A 15,744-nucleotide genomic window follows, 5' to 3' on the forward strand; every position below is an offset into this window, starting at 1 on the left:
AAGGAAACCGCGCTGGATCTTCTCGAGCTGCTTCAGAGTTTTCTTTGGGGGCGCTAAAGCAAGCATCTGGTGTATAGGGATCGCGCTGAGCACCGATTTTACAAGTGCTAGCCGCCTAGCCTTGTTCATGAGCCACGCTTTCCATGACGGGAGGCGACCAGCCACGGCGTCGACAAGCGGCTGCATCTGTGCCGCAGAGGGCCGGCGGGTGGTGAGCGGGATGCCTAGGTAGGTGATGGGTAGGTCCGCCGTCTGGCAGCCGAGAACCTCCAACAAGGCAGCGCCAGACTCGTCGCCATGCAGGGTCGTGGCCGAACTCTTGCCGTAGTTGACCTGCAGGCCCGACGCGGTCCCAAAGATACCTAGGATGCTCTTCACGGCGAGAACCTCATCCATCTCGGCGTGGCAAAACAGCATCACATCGTCGGCGTGTAGAGAAATGGCCGGGACGTTGCGGCGGGGATGGAGGCGCCGAAGGATGCCGGTCTGGAGCGCCCGACGCATAAGGCGGGCAAGCGTGTCAATCGCCAGCCCGCGACGGTGCCAGATCGGGGGACCAGGCACTCCATTGAGCATGACACGGGTGCTGGCTGAAGATAGGAGAATGGCAAGCCATTCCCTGAACCTGTCCCTCAATCCATATTGGCGCAGAACCTCAAAGAGGAAAGGCCATGATATGGAATCGAAGGCCCGCGTGAGATCGAGCTTGAGCATGTTGCACGGTGCGCCCAGGTGATGGAGCATCCGAAGGGACTGCCGGACGAGGATGAAATTGTCGTGGAGCGTGCGTCCGGCAATGAAGGCGTTCTGGTTGCGGCTCACCAGGCTGTCAAGCTTAGGAGCGATGCGCAACGACAGAACCTTCGCGAAGATCTTGGCCACGATGTGTATCAGGCAGATCGGCCGGTAGTCGCCAAGCTGGTGGGCGTCCGCGCGCTTCGGCAATAGGGTAAGCAGGGCTTGGTTGAGCTTGCTGAATCCTCTCCCGCGCAACGTGTAAAGCTGCCCAAAGACGTCCATGATGTCTTGCCTGATGATACTCCAGCAGGCACGCAGGAATTCGGCGGTAAACCCGTCCGGACCTGGTGCCTTGTGCGCCGGCATGCGTCTGACCGCTGCCCAAATCTCCTCGGGGGTGAATGGCGCCTCCAGGCTGTCCAGGTCGCCAGGCGTGATAAGCTGCTCTAGGTCAAGCGTGTGCGCCCGATCCGTTCTGATGTCTATGTTAAAGTGGAGGGAGCTGTGTTGGCGCTGTTGTGGTATATATTCTGTTTGGGTGATTATCTTCTAAAAATAAGATTTATATAAGTTGAGGACAGTCCTGTAAATCTCATTGAAGCTGTCTTCTTCACTACCAAAATTCGACACCCTTTCGATGATTGCCATTAAACCACAATTGATCATGCGGTCGTGCCTATTATGATTTATCGGAGGCATGATGATACCCTGCGCCTATACCTTGTAGTAACCTTCACCGATTCTATATTATATTCTTCTGTTTTGATGTATTGATGAATTATATGTACAATATCTTCCATGTTGCACTTCTCGTTCAGCAGTGTCAGTTCGACAGTTGAACACTGCTATTGCAAGTCTGATTACTATTCTTGTTACTGTTGATCTTATAATTATTCTTATAGCTGTCGTTGCGCACTTCCTTTGTAGGTGAAAGACATAAATTTAACCATTGGCATGGATATGGTGCGGGGTGAAACTATAATACAGGATGTGAAAGGTCTCTCCGTTGAGATTCATAGATCATTGCGTGATCTGATGCACCAGTTGCCAGTGGTGGAGGCAGCAATTAAGGTAGCATACTTTCTCAGAATGAATCTTTACTTAAAATTCCATTGTTAGATTCCTTGGTCATAAGAAAAGTTACTATTTGCTTCTTCATTTAATTGGAATGCCATTGTGATAGTCATTTTTTATCCACGATGTGTCAGGTGGATGTTCTGAAAGCAGCATTATCCAATCGGGAATATGAAGTTATATCTGAATGTGCGTCATCAAACTTTGCTGAGGAACCACATATTGTGCCTGCTCTGGATGGTCTTCGAGATGGAACTTCCACGTCTGAATCTCATGTTTCTGCATCTTCTGTTTCTTCTGAAAGTATTCAGGACCTATCCCAAGATACAGAAACATGGATAGCCAATAAATTTTCTGTTTCAATAAACCTGGTCGAACTTTCTCTGCACTCAGGATCGACAAGGGATTCCCCTCTGGCTAGCGTGCAGGTACACATGTCTAGCACTTCATTTCCATGTGCAAGCCCTTGCTTTGAGTTGTCTCATAAGTCATAACCATATTGAGTCCTGGCTTGAACAAACTTGTACTCCTTCCGTCCCATAATATAAGAGCGTTTTTGATACTATACCAGTGTAAAAAACGCTCTTATATTATGGGACGGAGAGAGCATAATATAGTACCACCTGTAATAATATCACTGAAACTGCAGTGCCCATTTGGTCGTCTAGTGGAACCTGGACAAGTATTTTAGTAGTAATATGTTACCTTGCCTGTCACCAACATGAGTAATCAGTGATGGTTGCTTGAGGCGGTATGTTTATTCAAGAGACAAAGTGACATACGGGACATTTACGAGTATGTTCATTTGTGGAAGTAATGTGTGTTACCTGACATGGCACCAACATGACTAATCAGTGTTAGTTGCTTAATGGGGCATGTTTACTCAAGACAACCAAGTTACATACTGAGAGTTGAATAAGACTAATGTTTTTTCTAATCAACTTAATTTATGCGGTAAAGGTTCAGTGTCTGGTAAATGCGCAAAGCCAAGAAGTTCATTGCAATATTCACAAAAATTGGAACCAGTCCTTACTAGTAGTGAGCACTCAGCACTCAGCAGAGACATGTTTAGACTGTTTCTGATCTAGTTTCAAGAGAAGAAATTCCTTGTCTTCATGGATAGCTTTGCACAGTTCCCTGCCCTAGCAAACAAGGATCACACTTCATTCTGTACACTCGTACGAGTTTCCTTATTTAATTGGATGTGTGGACTTAAAGTATTGGATATTTTTTGGAACTTTATGTTACACGCTTACCAAATTCTAGAAGTAGGCATTTTTGACATGAGGTTTCATTTCGATTGTATCTTAACATGCTGTGAACTCAGATATTGCTGGGTATTGCTACGTATATTTATCTAAGAATCCTTTAAAAAAAATTGTGTTCTTTTTTCTGGCTAGGAGCATTCTACGGTATTTTCTTCCTCTGCTGAGATCTTCTGTTGGTTAGCTTAGAAGCATAGTCTTTTTTATCCTTCCAGGATTTCTTATGACACAGTCTATTTCTTGTTTTGTCGGACAAAACTAGTTCTGTCAATGACTCCTAGAATGACTTTATTGTGCACTTGGTTTCCTTCGTGTTTGCTGCTTCAGCTTTGTATGCTGTTTTGTATTTGCATTTATGGGTTTTGTTCTGGCTGAGAGGATCATGGACACTTCTGTAGACCGTAGCAACCTGATTTTGCCGTAGTCTTCTTCTATGCCTCTATTACTTAAAAATATCCACCACTCAAAAGGTATAATTCAGAAGGTTAAGGTGTTGACCTGGCCTGCTGCATGTTCCGTGTGTTCTCCAACAAGATACCAGAGCCATGCTAATGGTGCATGAAAATTCTTGCATTTTTTACCTAATTGAACTAGTATACATGATAATATAATATTCTGTTCTCAGGCAAGTGGTGCTTGGCTTCTCTATAAATCAAATACACGGGAGGAGACTTTCCTTTTCGCTACACTCAAAGGCTTTTCTGTTTTTGATGACCGCGAAGGAACAAAAGATGAGTTAAGGCTTGCCATTGGGAAATCAGCAACAGTCAGAGACACATCATCTGCTGATGGGTATGATAACCCTAATGAACTTGATTCAGGTGAAAAGAGAATACAAAAGGATCTAGGCCTTGAGCCAATCCCCTCGATGCTCATTTTTGATGCTATCTTGCGAAAATCCTCGTCTTCTGTCTCCGTATGCGTTCAGCGACCCAAGTTTCTTGTGGCTCTTGACTTCTTACTAGCAATAGTCGAGTTCTTTGTGCCATCTGCTCGCAGCCTGTTATCGAATGACGAAGACAAGGACCTTCTACACATGATATCTCCAGTCGTGTTCACTGATGAAGTTTATTACCAGGAGCATTCAACTTTTAGTCTTTCACCTCAGAAACCTCTGATTGTTGATAATGAAAAGTTTGCGCACTTTATCTATGACGGAAATGGTGGTAAATTATATTTGCGGGATAGAGAGGGGGAGATTCTTTCAAGCCCTAGTGCTGAAAGTTTCATCCATGTGCTCGGTGGTAAGACATTGCAATTTCGAAATGTCAAGATAGTGGTAACTTTCTATGCTTTCAATCCTTTTTGTTTCTACTTTCTTGTTGGCACTATACTTTTTGTCTCATTTTAAAATGCAATATGTTGTTGCAGAATGGTGAGTATCTGGACTCCTGTGTATCTCTTGGCAGTGATTGCTGGTACTCAGCATCAGAAGATGACCATGTCTACCTAGTAAGAGAAAATACGCCCGAAAAGGATGGCCTCCAGTCAATTCTTAATGAGGAAATTCCGGAAGGCATTGCTGAAAATGAAAGTTCCGACAGATCAACAGAATTCATAATTGAACTACAGGTATTTTTTTCATATCTAGCCATGGCTGAGATAAACTTGGATTTTATGCTGTAGGTTCGAATCAGGTGCTTTGATTCTTCAAAATCGTTTGTGAATAGTTTGTTATTTTGTACATATCATCATCAAGATCCTGGATCTTGTTACAATAGTGCTTCGTTCTGGTAGTTCAGTAGCGGTTCCAGGTGGTTACTGGTGATAATAAAAAAAATGCTGCTCAAACAGGATATTTGGAGTTTTGAGTTAGTATCTTGCTTCCTTTTTGTTTAAGGTCGAACTTCTATGCCCCACTAGGCACATATTTTCCCTCTTGTTTTGCAATGGATTGCCAGGTGTTTAGTGAGGCCTGCCAAAGCCATTTGTGCCTTATTGAGGCAGTTCCACATTCTTTGCATGGAAATTTCTCTAAGCTATTAATCCTGCAGTTCGTCAACATGTTAATGTAACTGGATAGCTCGTACCTAATTTTAAATTCATATATAGCCATTGCTGAATCTGCAATCTTTTAACCCTGTGTGTCTAGTCCAGTAACTGGTGTCCAGTTGGTTATAGCTGGGTGTGAATTTTGAAGCATTCATACATGACTCCATTCATCGATTGTAAGCTCACTTCAGCTTCATCTTCTCAGGCTATTGGACCAGAGCTTACATTCTACAGCACATCAAGGAATGCTGGTGAAAATGTGGCGCTATCGACTAAGGTTATTCATGCCCGTACAGATGCATTTTGCAGGTTAAGTTCCTAGTGCCCCTAGGATAAATGTAGATCTCTCATTTTTTAATCTTAGAACTGATCTAAACGATTCAGTAAAAATAGACTGAGATTGAGACCATATTATGTCAATTTAGTGGCCAAATGCACGAAAGGAATAGCCATGAACACTGCATACAATATTATGTACAGCTGCAAAATTTCAATATCAAAACTTTCGTACATGGTCTTAATGTAGATGAGCTGTTCTTTTTTGGGTACTGCACAGTATGGACTTTTTTTTATACTGAAAGCTTGTCAGAAATTGTTGTCAGAAATTAGCAATGGATGCCTGTTCTCAACAGCTGTACATTGCCTCCTTTCTTTTATACATGAGAAATTTGAATATACAACTGCAAATTGGATAATGGATTATGCTGTTGTAAATAGCCAGACTGTGCACTTTGTATAGATATCATATTTCCATCCTAGCAGAAAATAAATTGGTAGTCAATTTCAAGAAATTTACTATATCACCTTTTTATGGAGATTTTTTCCCCGCATTCGGCATATGCCAAGGATTGTTACCTAACTCCTCAGCATCTTAATGGCGGAACTTGAACTGCAACACATATTTATTCTAACTATTTGCTATGCTGCAGGCTTGTAATGAAGGGCGACAGTATGGATATGAGTGGACACATACTTGGTTTAAAGATGGAAAGTAATGGCATCAGAGTCATAGAACCCTTTGACATGTCCATGAAATACTCGAATGCATCTGGAAAGACAAATTTGCATCTGCTGGTTTCTGAAATATATATGAATTTTTCCTTCAGTATTCTGAGACTATTTTTAGCTGTTCAGGAAGAAATTTCAGCATTTCTCAGGATGTCATCAAAGAAAATGTCAATGATGTGTTCTCAGTTCGATAAAGTTACAACTATGCAGGGTAAGCCAGAAGCTGATAAGTCTTGTTATTGGATACTTCTAGTGTTTAGTCCACAAGTATCAAGTCTTATAGAATTTGACTTTCCTTTTAGGCAATGTGAAGGATGAAGTTTACTCTTTTTGGAGACCACGTGCTCCATCTGGATATGCCATTTTCGGCGATTTCCTCACCCCAATGTCTGTGATTACGTTTAGTACTTCTGTTTCTCTTATATTTGTCATTTGATGGGATTACTTTATTGAAATTGATCATTTATTTCATCTTAGGAATGACCCGCCTACTAAAGGAGTCCTTGCTTTGAACACAAACGTTGCAAGAGTGAAAAGGCCTTTATCATATAAGCTAATCTGGCAATCTGGTTCTGCAACAAATGAGCTTCATCATAACAACAAAGATACAAAAAATAGTCTCTCTATGATTGACCAGCTATGCTCTGTTTGGTTACCTGTAGCGCCTGCCGGCTATGTTGCCTTGGGTTGCGTAGTTTCAGCTGGAACTGCTGAACCACCTTTATCTGCAGTTTTTTGTTTAACTGCTTCCTTGATTTCTTCATGTGGTCTAAGGGATTGCATTGCACTGAGGTAAGATGAACAATACCTTTGTTTTTATATTTGTTGTGCGTCTATAGAAGATGCTAATCACACATTATATTTTTGTAGGGGTAATACTAATACGTCATTTTGGCGTGTCGATAATGCTTTTGGTACCTTTTTACCGGGGGATCCTGCTAATGTCAGCGTGCATCCAAATGCTTACGATCTTCGCCATATGCTGTTCAATAGTGTGGATTCATCTTCGAAGAATAGCTCTAAAGGAAAAGATAGTCGGAATGAAGATGCCTCTCAGATAGAGAGATCAGCGTTGACTTCAGGTCGGCTGTTTGAAGCAGTAGCAAGCTTCAAACTTGTTTGGTCAAACGATGGAATGTCTGCGGCAAAAAAGCTCTCAGTATGGCGTCCGATGATGTCTGAAGGAATGTTTTACTTTGGGGACATCGCTCTTAACGGGTATAATTGATATGATCCACTTCTCATCTTCCCATGTTTTTTTGAGATATGCAATTTAAACATAACTCTTAATTTAGGTATGAACCTCCGAATTCAGCTGTTGTCCTTCGTGATACTGGTGAAGATACCTTCCTAAGAGCCCCAGAAAATTATAAGATTGTTGGTCAAATTAAGAAGCACCGGGGTAGAGATGGTATATCATTTTATTATCCTCAAGCTCCACCTGGTTTTGTTGCTTTAGGATGTGTTGCATCTAAAGGTTCACCAACGAAAGAGGATTTCAGTATGTTAAGATGTATTAGAAGTGATATGGTGACGGGAGGTCAATTTTCTGAGGAAAGCGTGTGGGACTCACGTGGCTCTAAAACATCTGAAAATTTTAGTTTATGGACTGTGGATGTGGATGCTGGTACATTTCTTGTTAGAAGTGAATTTCGTAAACCTCCAAGAAGACTCGCTCTGAAGCTTGCTGGCCCCCCTACATCTAGCAGTTCAGATAACATCATTATTGATGCTGTAATAAAAACGTTCTCTGCTGTTTCCTTTGATGATTATGGAGGAATGGTGAGTCTTGTCCAAGTTCACTTCAGCAATCAATTGCTATCAAATTTTGAGATGTAAAACTGCATGCAACGATCAGTGGCTTGTTCCTTTGTCTAAAGTTTTAGCTAGTTGTTTGTCTGGTGCTGATTTCCCACCAGTTGTTTGTTACTCTTTGTTCTCATATTCATTGACCTTTTCTTTTCAGATGGTTCCATTATTTGGCATATCTTTTGATGGTGTTGGATTTAGTTATCATGGGGGTCCTCACCATCAAAATGCAACTGTGAGTTTGTCGTTTGTGGCCAGATCTTATAATGACAAGTGCAATTCGTGGGAGCCCTTCATTGAACCAACAGATGGATTTCTTAGGTAACTCCTCCAGGAAATAAATCCTGCAAGATACACATAATTCTTGTTGGTATCTTTCTTCTTTGCAACATACATGTTTTCTATAGTATTTTCTCAGCGTTTCAAGCTCAAGGTAAACTGTAGACCTTTTCTTTGTTGTTGAAGTTTTGTTACTCCCTCTGTAAACTAATGTAAGGCAGATGTAGTATTTCATAACTGTTTGAGCCTGGGATGAAACAGGTTTGGTCTGGTTTACCTTCCATCAGGCCATATCACACTGTATTAGAAAGTAGACACAGAAATCGCAGACTAAACACAGAACTGTTATGCTGCTAGCTGGCCCATGACAAGAGCAGGTAAGATGCACAGTAGGATCGGTGCATGGAAAAGAAAGGTGCTATTAGTTTCTTTTTGGTTCCATGAGTCTGGTTTACCTTCCATCAGGCCATATCACACCGTATTAAAAAGTAGACACAGAAATCACAGACTAAACGCAGAACTGTTATGCTGCTAGCTGGCTCATGCCAACAGCAGGTAAGATGCACAGTAGGATCGGTGCATGGAAAGGAAAGATGGTATTAGTTTCTTTTTGGTTCCATGAGTCAAATTCAATAAGATTATATTGATTGCGTTATATCTTGAGTTCAAGTTGTTAGGTCTCTGTCCCCTATAGAAGGGGAAGTCAAACATTAGACTAGATTGTTCTAGCTGCCTTGCTCTAGCTCATAACAAGAATGGATTGCTTTCATTATGGTGTTTTTGTTTTGTAATTGCTATTCATTTTTCTCGTGTTTTTAGGTACCAGTATGATGTGAACACACCAGGTTCTCCCTCCCAACTCCGTATTACCTCAACACGGGATCTGAATTTGAACGTGTCAGCTTCAAATACAAACATGTTATCACAAGCTTATCTTAGCTGGAGCAATATTACCCTTGGTGATGAATTATACAGGAAGGTAAATCGTTTCTGTTTTCTTCTGATTATGTAGCCATTTCTCTTTTTTGTGCTATTTTAGCCTATCTTTTATAGTATTCTGCTATTTTGCCATCTGTTATGTTTTAAGAACTTTACTCACTTATCTTGTTATCTGTCCACTGATTAAGTGTTGTTTAATTCCATGACCAGGAAACATCTTCCCCTACTCAGGGATCAATTCTTGATGTGCATCAGCGGAGGAATTATTATGTTATTCCACAAAACAAGCTTGGTCAAGACATATACGTAAGAACAACTGAATATAGGAGTTCAGATATTACTCTGTTGCCATCTGGGGATGATAGATCTATAAAAGTTCCAGCATCAAGGGATCTACTGGATTCTCATTTAAAAGGGAAATCTGTTAGGTTATATCGTCTGATGATAACTGCTATTATCGCAGATGCTGAGGCAAGTCTTTTCTTTTGCGTCCTGTTATGTACTATTTGATGTTGTAGCTGAACATTCATGCATTCCTGTCACATTTTCATGTCTGTGTGATGTTTGTCTGTTGGCAAAATGGTACTAGATGTAGTAAACTCTTCATCTACTTAATTTTTTTATCTCATTATTACATTTGGCCATTAGCACCTGAATATATTATGCTAGTATCTCACACTTAGAGAACAACATGGCAGGACATACTGGCTAACAAAATGTTGTGTAAAGTCTACAAGGTTCTGCAGGAACCAAAGCACATCCAAAAATCCTAAGCATCACAAGTAAATTGAAAGATGAAGGAAATACAAACAAAGTATGTAAGTAACGCGCAACTAAAGCTGCAAGCAAAATGAGAATTTGGTATATTAGGTACGGAGGGAGAATGTCTATTAACAGCACCTCCCATTAGCAATAAAGTATTACTGTTACACAAGACTTATGACTTACGACCCTCATGGGCCAACACTTGGCCAGATGGGCCACATGGGTCAAGTCATCCTACTCACATGTCATGCTCAATGCATACGCTAGGCCTGTCCAAACATTGGGCTGTGCCAGAAAAACTTGGCCTTGTATGGCAAGAATCAAGTCTGGCCTCCCTGAAAAAAATCAATCTCAAATGCTGAGAAGTTATTATTCTTTGAATATATAGCATTGTATTACCATCTCCTGAATTGAATATCAGCTGTATTTTTTCCTGTATATGAAATCGTTTTTTTATTTAGGCTCATGGGTGAACATCTAGCCTGAGTCAAGAATTTTTTTCGAGAAAACGCAGAGATGTGCGTTTCTTTGTATTGAAAAGAGGGGAAGTCAGTCTTAGAGGAGACGATTACAGCAGGTTACAAGCAGTTTCAATGAACATCCCAGGATGGGGGCAAGACTACCCTAAGCCCCTTGTCCCCGGCTCTAGCCCAACACCTCATCTCATCTTTGATCCCATCTGAGAGCTTGGAGAGCGACGGAGTGGCATGATCAAATACACACGCATTCCTATGTTTCCAGATCATCCATGGAACTAGCAGCGTGGTGGACCTCAGCGCCTTGCGGAGCGATGGTGGTGTTGCATTTCTCGCCCTAATCCACCAATCCTGAATGGAGATATCCTGCTCCGGTGTGGGGGCTGGTAAGCGCAGCCAGGAGAGAGCCTCATGCCAGGCTTGCCGCGCGAAGGGGCAGGCCAGTAGCAGGTGGTGGATGGTCTCTGGCTCTTGGTCGCAAAGCAGGCAGCGGGCGTGATGTGGGAGGCCGCGGCGAGCAAGTCTGTCCGTGGTCCAGCATCGGTCCAGGTTCGCAAGCCAGTGGAAGAACTTGATCTTCGGCGGAGCCCATCCCTTCCAGATTAACTGCCAGGAATGGCAAGTGAGGGATCCGTGGAAGGTTGCCTGATAGCAGGATCGCGCCGAGTATTCTCCATTAGCAGTCCATTTCTAGACAAGCTTGTCTGGCTCAGCGGACAAGGTGGTGTGCGTGACATGCTGCCATGTCGTCAGGTATTGGCCAATCTCTTGCAGCCCCACGACGCCGCGGATGTCACGGGCCCAGGCATTGCCGGCTAGGCCTTTCGCCACCGTCCGCACCCTTCTCCTATTCTTGGGGATGCATAGGTACAGCAGGGGTGCTAGCTCGCGAATCGACTGCCCATGCAGCCAGCGGTCTTCCCAGAACAGCGCCGTGTGGCCATCACCTAGCACCATGAAGGTGGAGGCGTAGAAGAGGCCGATCTCCTCACGGGAGAACTGCAGGTCCAAGCCTTGCCAGGCTTTGTCGGCGTCCGTCCTTGATAACCAGAGCCACCGCAGTCGGAGCGCGAGCCATGTGCGCTCTAGATCTCAAATGCCCAACCCTCCAAGCGCTAGTGGCCAGCTGACCGTGCGCCAGTTAACGTGACAGTGTCCTCCCTGTGCAGCCGCGCGGCCAGCCCAAAGGAAGCCCCGCTGGATCTTCTCTAGTTGCTTCAGGGTCTTCTTCGGGGGCGCAAGGGCAAGCATCTGGTGGATTGGAATCGCGCTGAGGACCGATTTGACCAATGCCGACCTCCCAGCTTTGTTCATGAGCCATGCTTTCCATGTCGGGAGGCGGCCGGCCACAGAATCGACAAGCGGCTGCATCTGAGCCATAGTGGGTCGTCTGGTAGTGAGCGGTATGCCCAGGTAGGTGATGGGCAAGTTGCCGCCTGGCAGCCCAACGCCTCCAGCAAGGCAGCACTATCCTCGTCGCCATGCAGGGTCGTGTCCGAGCTCTTGCCATAGTTGACCTGCAAGCCCGACGCGGCCTCAAAAATGCCTAGGATGCCCTTCACCGCGAGCACCTCATCCATCTCAGCATGGCAAAACAGCATCACGTCGTCGGCGTATAAAGAGACGGCCGGAACAGTACGGCGGGGGTGCAGCCGCCGGAGTATGCCGGTCTGGAGCGCCCGATGCATGAGGCGGCCCAGCGCGTCGACAGCGAGGACAAATAGCTGTGGTGATGTGGAGTCCCCTTGACGCAGCCCGCGGCGGTGCCAAATCGAGGGGCCAGGCACGCCATTGAGCATGACCCGCGTGCTGGACGAGGAAAGGAGGATGGCTATCCACTCCCTGAACCTGTCCCCGAACCCATATTGGAGCAACATCTCGAAGAGGAACGGCCAAGATATGGAGTCAAAAGCCCGCGTGAGATCGAGCTTGAGCATGATGCACGGGGCGCCCAAGTGGTGAAGCATCCGGAGGGACTGCCGAACGAGCATGAAGTTGTTGTGGAGGGAGCGTCCGGCAATGAATGCGTTCTGGTTGTGGCTGACTAGGCTATCCAGCTTGGGGACGATGCGCAACGACAGAACCTTCGCGAATAACTTGGCCATAATGTGGATCAGGCAAATAGGCCGGTAGTCGCCCAACTTTTGTGCATCCGCGCGCTTTGGCAGCAGGGTCAGGAGGGCTTGGTTGAGCTTACCAAACCCTCTCCCACGAAGCAGGAATAACTGCTCGAAGACATCCAGGATGTCCTGCCTGATAGTGCCCCAACAGGCCCGCAGGAACTCTACGGTGAACCCGTCTGGCCCTGGTGCCTTGTGCGCCGGCATGTGCCGCACCGCAGCCCATATCTCCTCAGGGGTGAAGGGCGCATCCAGGCTGCCAAGGTCACCGGCCGTGACGAGCTGCTCGAGATCCAGTGTGTGCTCTCGGTCCACGGCGGTGCCCAGCAGCCCGTCGAAGTGCGCGAATGCCGCTTGGGCCATCTCCTCATGGTCGCATAGCACATGCCCGTCAACTAGGAGGCTATGCACGCGGTTCTTCTGGCGCCTGAACGTACACTGCCTGTGAAAGAAGCTCGTGTTGGCGTCGCCCTCGGCCAGGAAGGAGATGCGGGCGCGCTGCCGCGCGATGGTGCGCTCAAGGGAGGCCAGCCCAAGGTACGCCACCTTGAGCTGCTTGCGCAGCCTGAGTCAAGAATTTGGCCAGGCAGGGTTCCTTGAACAGCTCTAACATATGCTCATGTAGTGCAATTTTAGTGCCAACCCACTTACACTAAGTGATTCCACCAGTTCCCAACTGGTTACTGACCGTAAACTAAGAGGGCATAATTTGAAATTGATTTTGGTTGTACTCAGCAACGTGACTGGTGCTGACCAGTTTGCAGGAAAAAATGTTGGAAGCTGTACCGTTTCGTACATGTTCTAGCCCACATTGTCTGACAAAAAAGTGAAGTCGAGTCTCCAGGTGCAGATAGGCAACTTGGGGAAACCCGAAAAGTCAGCTAGAAGCACTCACAACCTGGAGACACCATGTACAGATTTGGATTGCATTCAGTGTCCAGACTTCGAGAAGACCAGCCAGCTATGGAGTTGCATGCGTTTATCAGTCAGTGATTGCAGGTTTAGAGATGCTGATGATGGTTTTTTTCTTTTTCGAGAAAATCCAAGGAGCGTTTGCGTTTCATTTCATTGAAAAGGTGGGAGATTACAGGCCTCCTAAGAGGTGGTGGTTACAAGGCCAATTCCCAATGGACATCCCAGGAGGTGGGCAGCACAACCCTTAGCCCCTGTGTCCCAGCTTGTGCCCAACAGTTGGCTTCTGCTTTGATCCTATCAAATAATGAATCTATCGAGGGCCTCGCATTGTCAAAGACACATTCGTTCCTCTGTTTCCAAATCATCGAAGGAACAAGCATTGTGATGGATTGTAGAGCCTTGTGGAGTGTGGGCGGGGTTTGTGCCTTCGCTCGTTGCCACCAATCCAGCATGGTGGGTTCGTTACCTGGTATGTGCGTCCAGTCCAGGATAATGCGCCAAGTTTGCTTAGCAAATGGGCACGCTAGAAGCAGGTGATGGATTGTCTTTGGGTCGTGGTCACACAGGAGGCATTTCAGGTGGTGCTGCAGGCCGCGTCGGGCAAGTCTCGCTGCCGTCCAGCATCGGTCTTTGTTGGCGAGCCAGTGAAAGAATCTGACGCGGGGCGGCGCCCAACCCTTCCAGATGAGCTTCTAGGCGGGGCAACAGCGAGTGGATCCTTGGAATGAGGCGGCATAGCAAGACTGCGCCGTGTATATGCCGTTGGCCGTCCATTTCCAAAGCAGCCTGTCAGGCTCCGTCAAGAGGGCGAAGTTTTGGGTGGCTTGCCAGAGCATCAGGTACTGACCTATCTTGTGTATCCCGAGGGTCCCTTGGATGTCACGGGCCCAGGTGTTCCCATGGAGGCCCTTTGCCACAGTTCTTGTTTTGCGTCGCCGCTTGGGGATGCACTAGTATAGCAGGGGGCGAGTTTCCGGTCTGATTGTCCGTGTATCCAGCGGTCCTCCCAGAAAAGGGCTGTCAGTCAATCACCAAGGACCATAGTGGTGGATGCAAAGAACATCGCACTCTCCTCTTTAGAGAACTGTAGGTCCAATCCTTGCCATGCCCGTTCGGCGTTCGTGTGGGCAAACCACATCCATCGCAGCCGAAGCGCCAGACCGGTGTGCTCCAGATCGTGGATCCCAAGGCCACCATATTCTACGGGGCGACATGTGTGGCGCCCGTTGACATGGCAGTGCCCTCCATTGGCGGTGGCGCGGCCGGCCCAAAGAAATCCACGTTCTATTTTTCGAGCTGTTTTATGGTCTTCTTTGAAGGGGCAAATGCGAGCAGCTGATGAATCGGGATTGAGCTCAGAACGGACTTTACTAGCGCTAGTCGCCCAGCTTTGTTCATGAGCCATGCCTTCCATGCCGGGAGCCTCGCTGCCACTGAATCGACGAGGGGTTGTAGTTGGGCGGCAGTGGGGCGGCGGAGCATCAGCGGGATGCCTAGGTAAGTGATAGGTAATTCGACCAGTTGAGTGATCATCTTCGTAGTGTCGGGGTTGCCATGGAGGATGGTAGCTGAGCTCTTGGCGTAGTTGACTTTGAGCCCAGGGTATGGATCCCCTTAATGGCAGCCACATCGTCCTGCGTGGCATGGCAGAACACCATGAAGTCGTCGGCGTAGAGGGAGATTGCCGGGATGTCGCGTCGGTGGTGAAGCGGGCGCAGTATGCTGCGGTCATGGGTGCGTCGAATGAGGCGGCTAAGGGTGTCCACGGCGAGCACGAAGAGCTGTGGGGACATCGGGTCTCCTTGGCGCAGGCCACAACGAAGCCAGATGGGTGGGCTAGGCTCGCCGTTGAGCATGATGCGGGTGCTGGACGTCGCAAGTAAAATCGCCAGCCACTCCCGGAACCTGGTTCCAAAACCATACCGGGCGAGAACCTCGAAGAGGAAAGGCCATGATATGGAGTCGAAGGCCCGCGTGAGGTCTTGTTTTAGCATGATCCGTGGAGCCTTAAGTTGGTGTAGCAACTTGAGCGATTGCCTAACCAGGACGAAGTTGTCATGGAGACTCAGGTTGGGGATGAACGCGTTCTGGTCGCGACTGATTTTTGCCATGAGATGTATCAAACAAATCGGCCGGTAGTCGCGAAATTTTCTAGCGTCGGCGCGTTTGGGCAGCAGGGTCACTAGCGGCTGGTTCAGCTTGCAGAAGCCGCTGCCTCGTAGCTCATACGACTGCCGGAAGACGTCCAGGATGTCTTGTCGAATAGTGCTCCAGCAAGCTCTCAGGAATTCGGCCGTGAACCCGTCCGTCCCAGGTGCTTTCCGCGCCGGGAGTAGTTTGACGGCGTTCCATATCTCCTCATGG

The 15,744-nt window shown here is 46.6% G+C and overlaps 1 protein-coding gene across 2 annotated transcripts in view; it reads left to right on the forward strand.

The window, feature by feature from the left end:
• LOC123439026 overlaps positions 1–15,744 on the forward strand; it is a 47,445-nt gene that overhangs the window by 14,014 nt on the left and 17,687 nt on the right. For both annotated transcript variants that reach the window (XM_045115822.1, XM_045115821.1), the window contains exons 30-42: positions 1,666–1,809; positions 1,947–2,240; positions 3,703–4,356; positions 4,449–4,649; positions 5,275–5,378; positions 5,999–6,288; positions 6,380–6,464; positions 6,555–6,869; positions 6,948–7,295; positions 7,373–7,859; positions 8,044–8,207; positions 8,985–9,144; positions 9,315–9,575. In XM_045115822.1, the coding sequence (XP_044971757.1) occupies positions 1,666–1,809; positions 1,947–2,240; positions 3,703–4,356; positions 4,449–4,649; positions 5,275–5,378; positions 5,999–6,288; positions 6,380–6,464; positions 6,555–6,869; positions 6,948–7,295; positions 7,373–7,859; positions 8,044–8,207; positions 8,985–9,144; positions 9,315–9,575 (3,507 nt within the window). The remainder of the gene's footprint in view (positions 1–1,665; positions 1,810–1,946; positions 2,241–3,702; positions 4,357–4,448; positions 4,650–5,274; positions 5,379–5,998; positions 6,289–6,379; positions 6,465–6,554; positions 6,870–6,947; positions 7,296–7,372; positions 7,860–8,043; positions 8,208–8,984; positions 9,145–9,314; positions 9,576–15,744) is intronic.

The sequence above is a fragment of the Hordeum vulgare genome, chromosome 1H (assembly GCF_904849725.1).
Source record: "Hordeum vulgare subsp. vulgare chromosome 1H, MorexV3_pseudomolecules_assembly, whole genome shotgun sequence".
Classification (NCBI taxonomy): Eukaryota; Viridiplantae; Streptophyta; class Magnoliopsida; order Poales; family Poaceae; genus Hordeum; species Hordeum vulgare.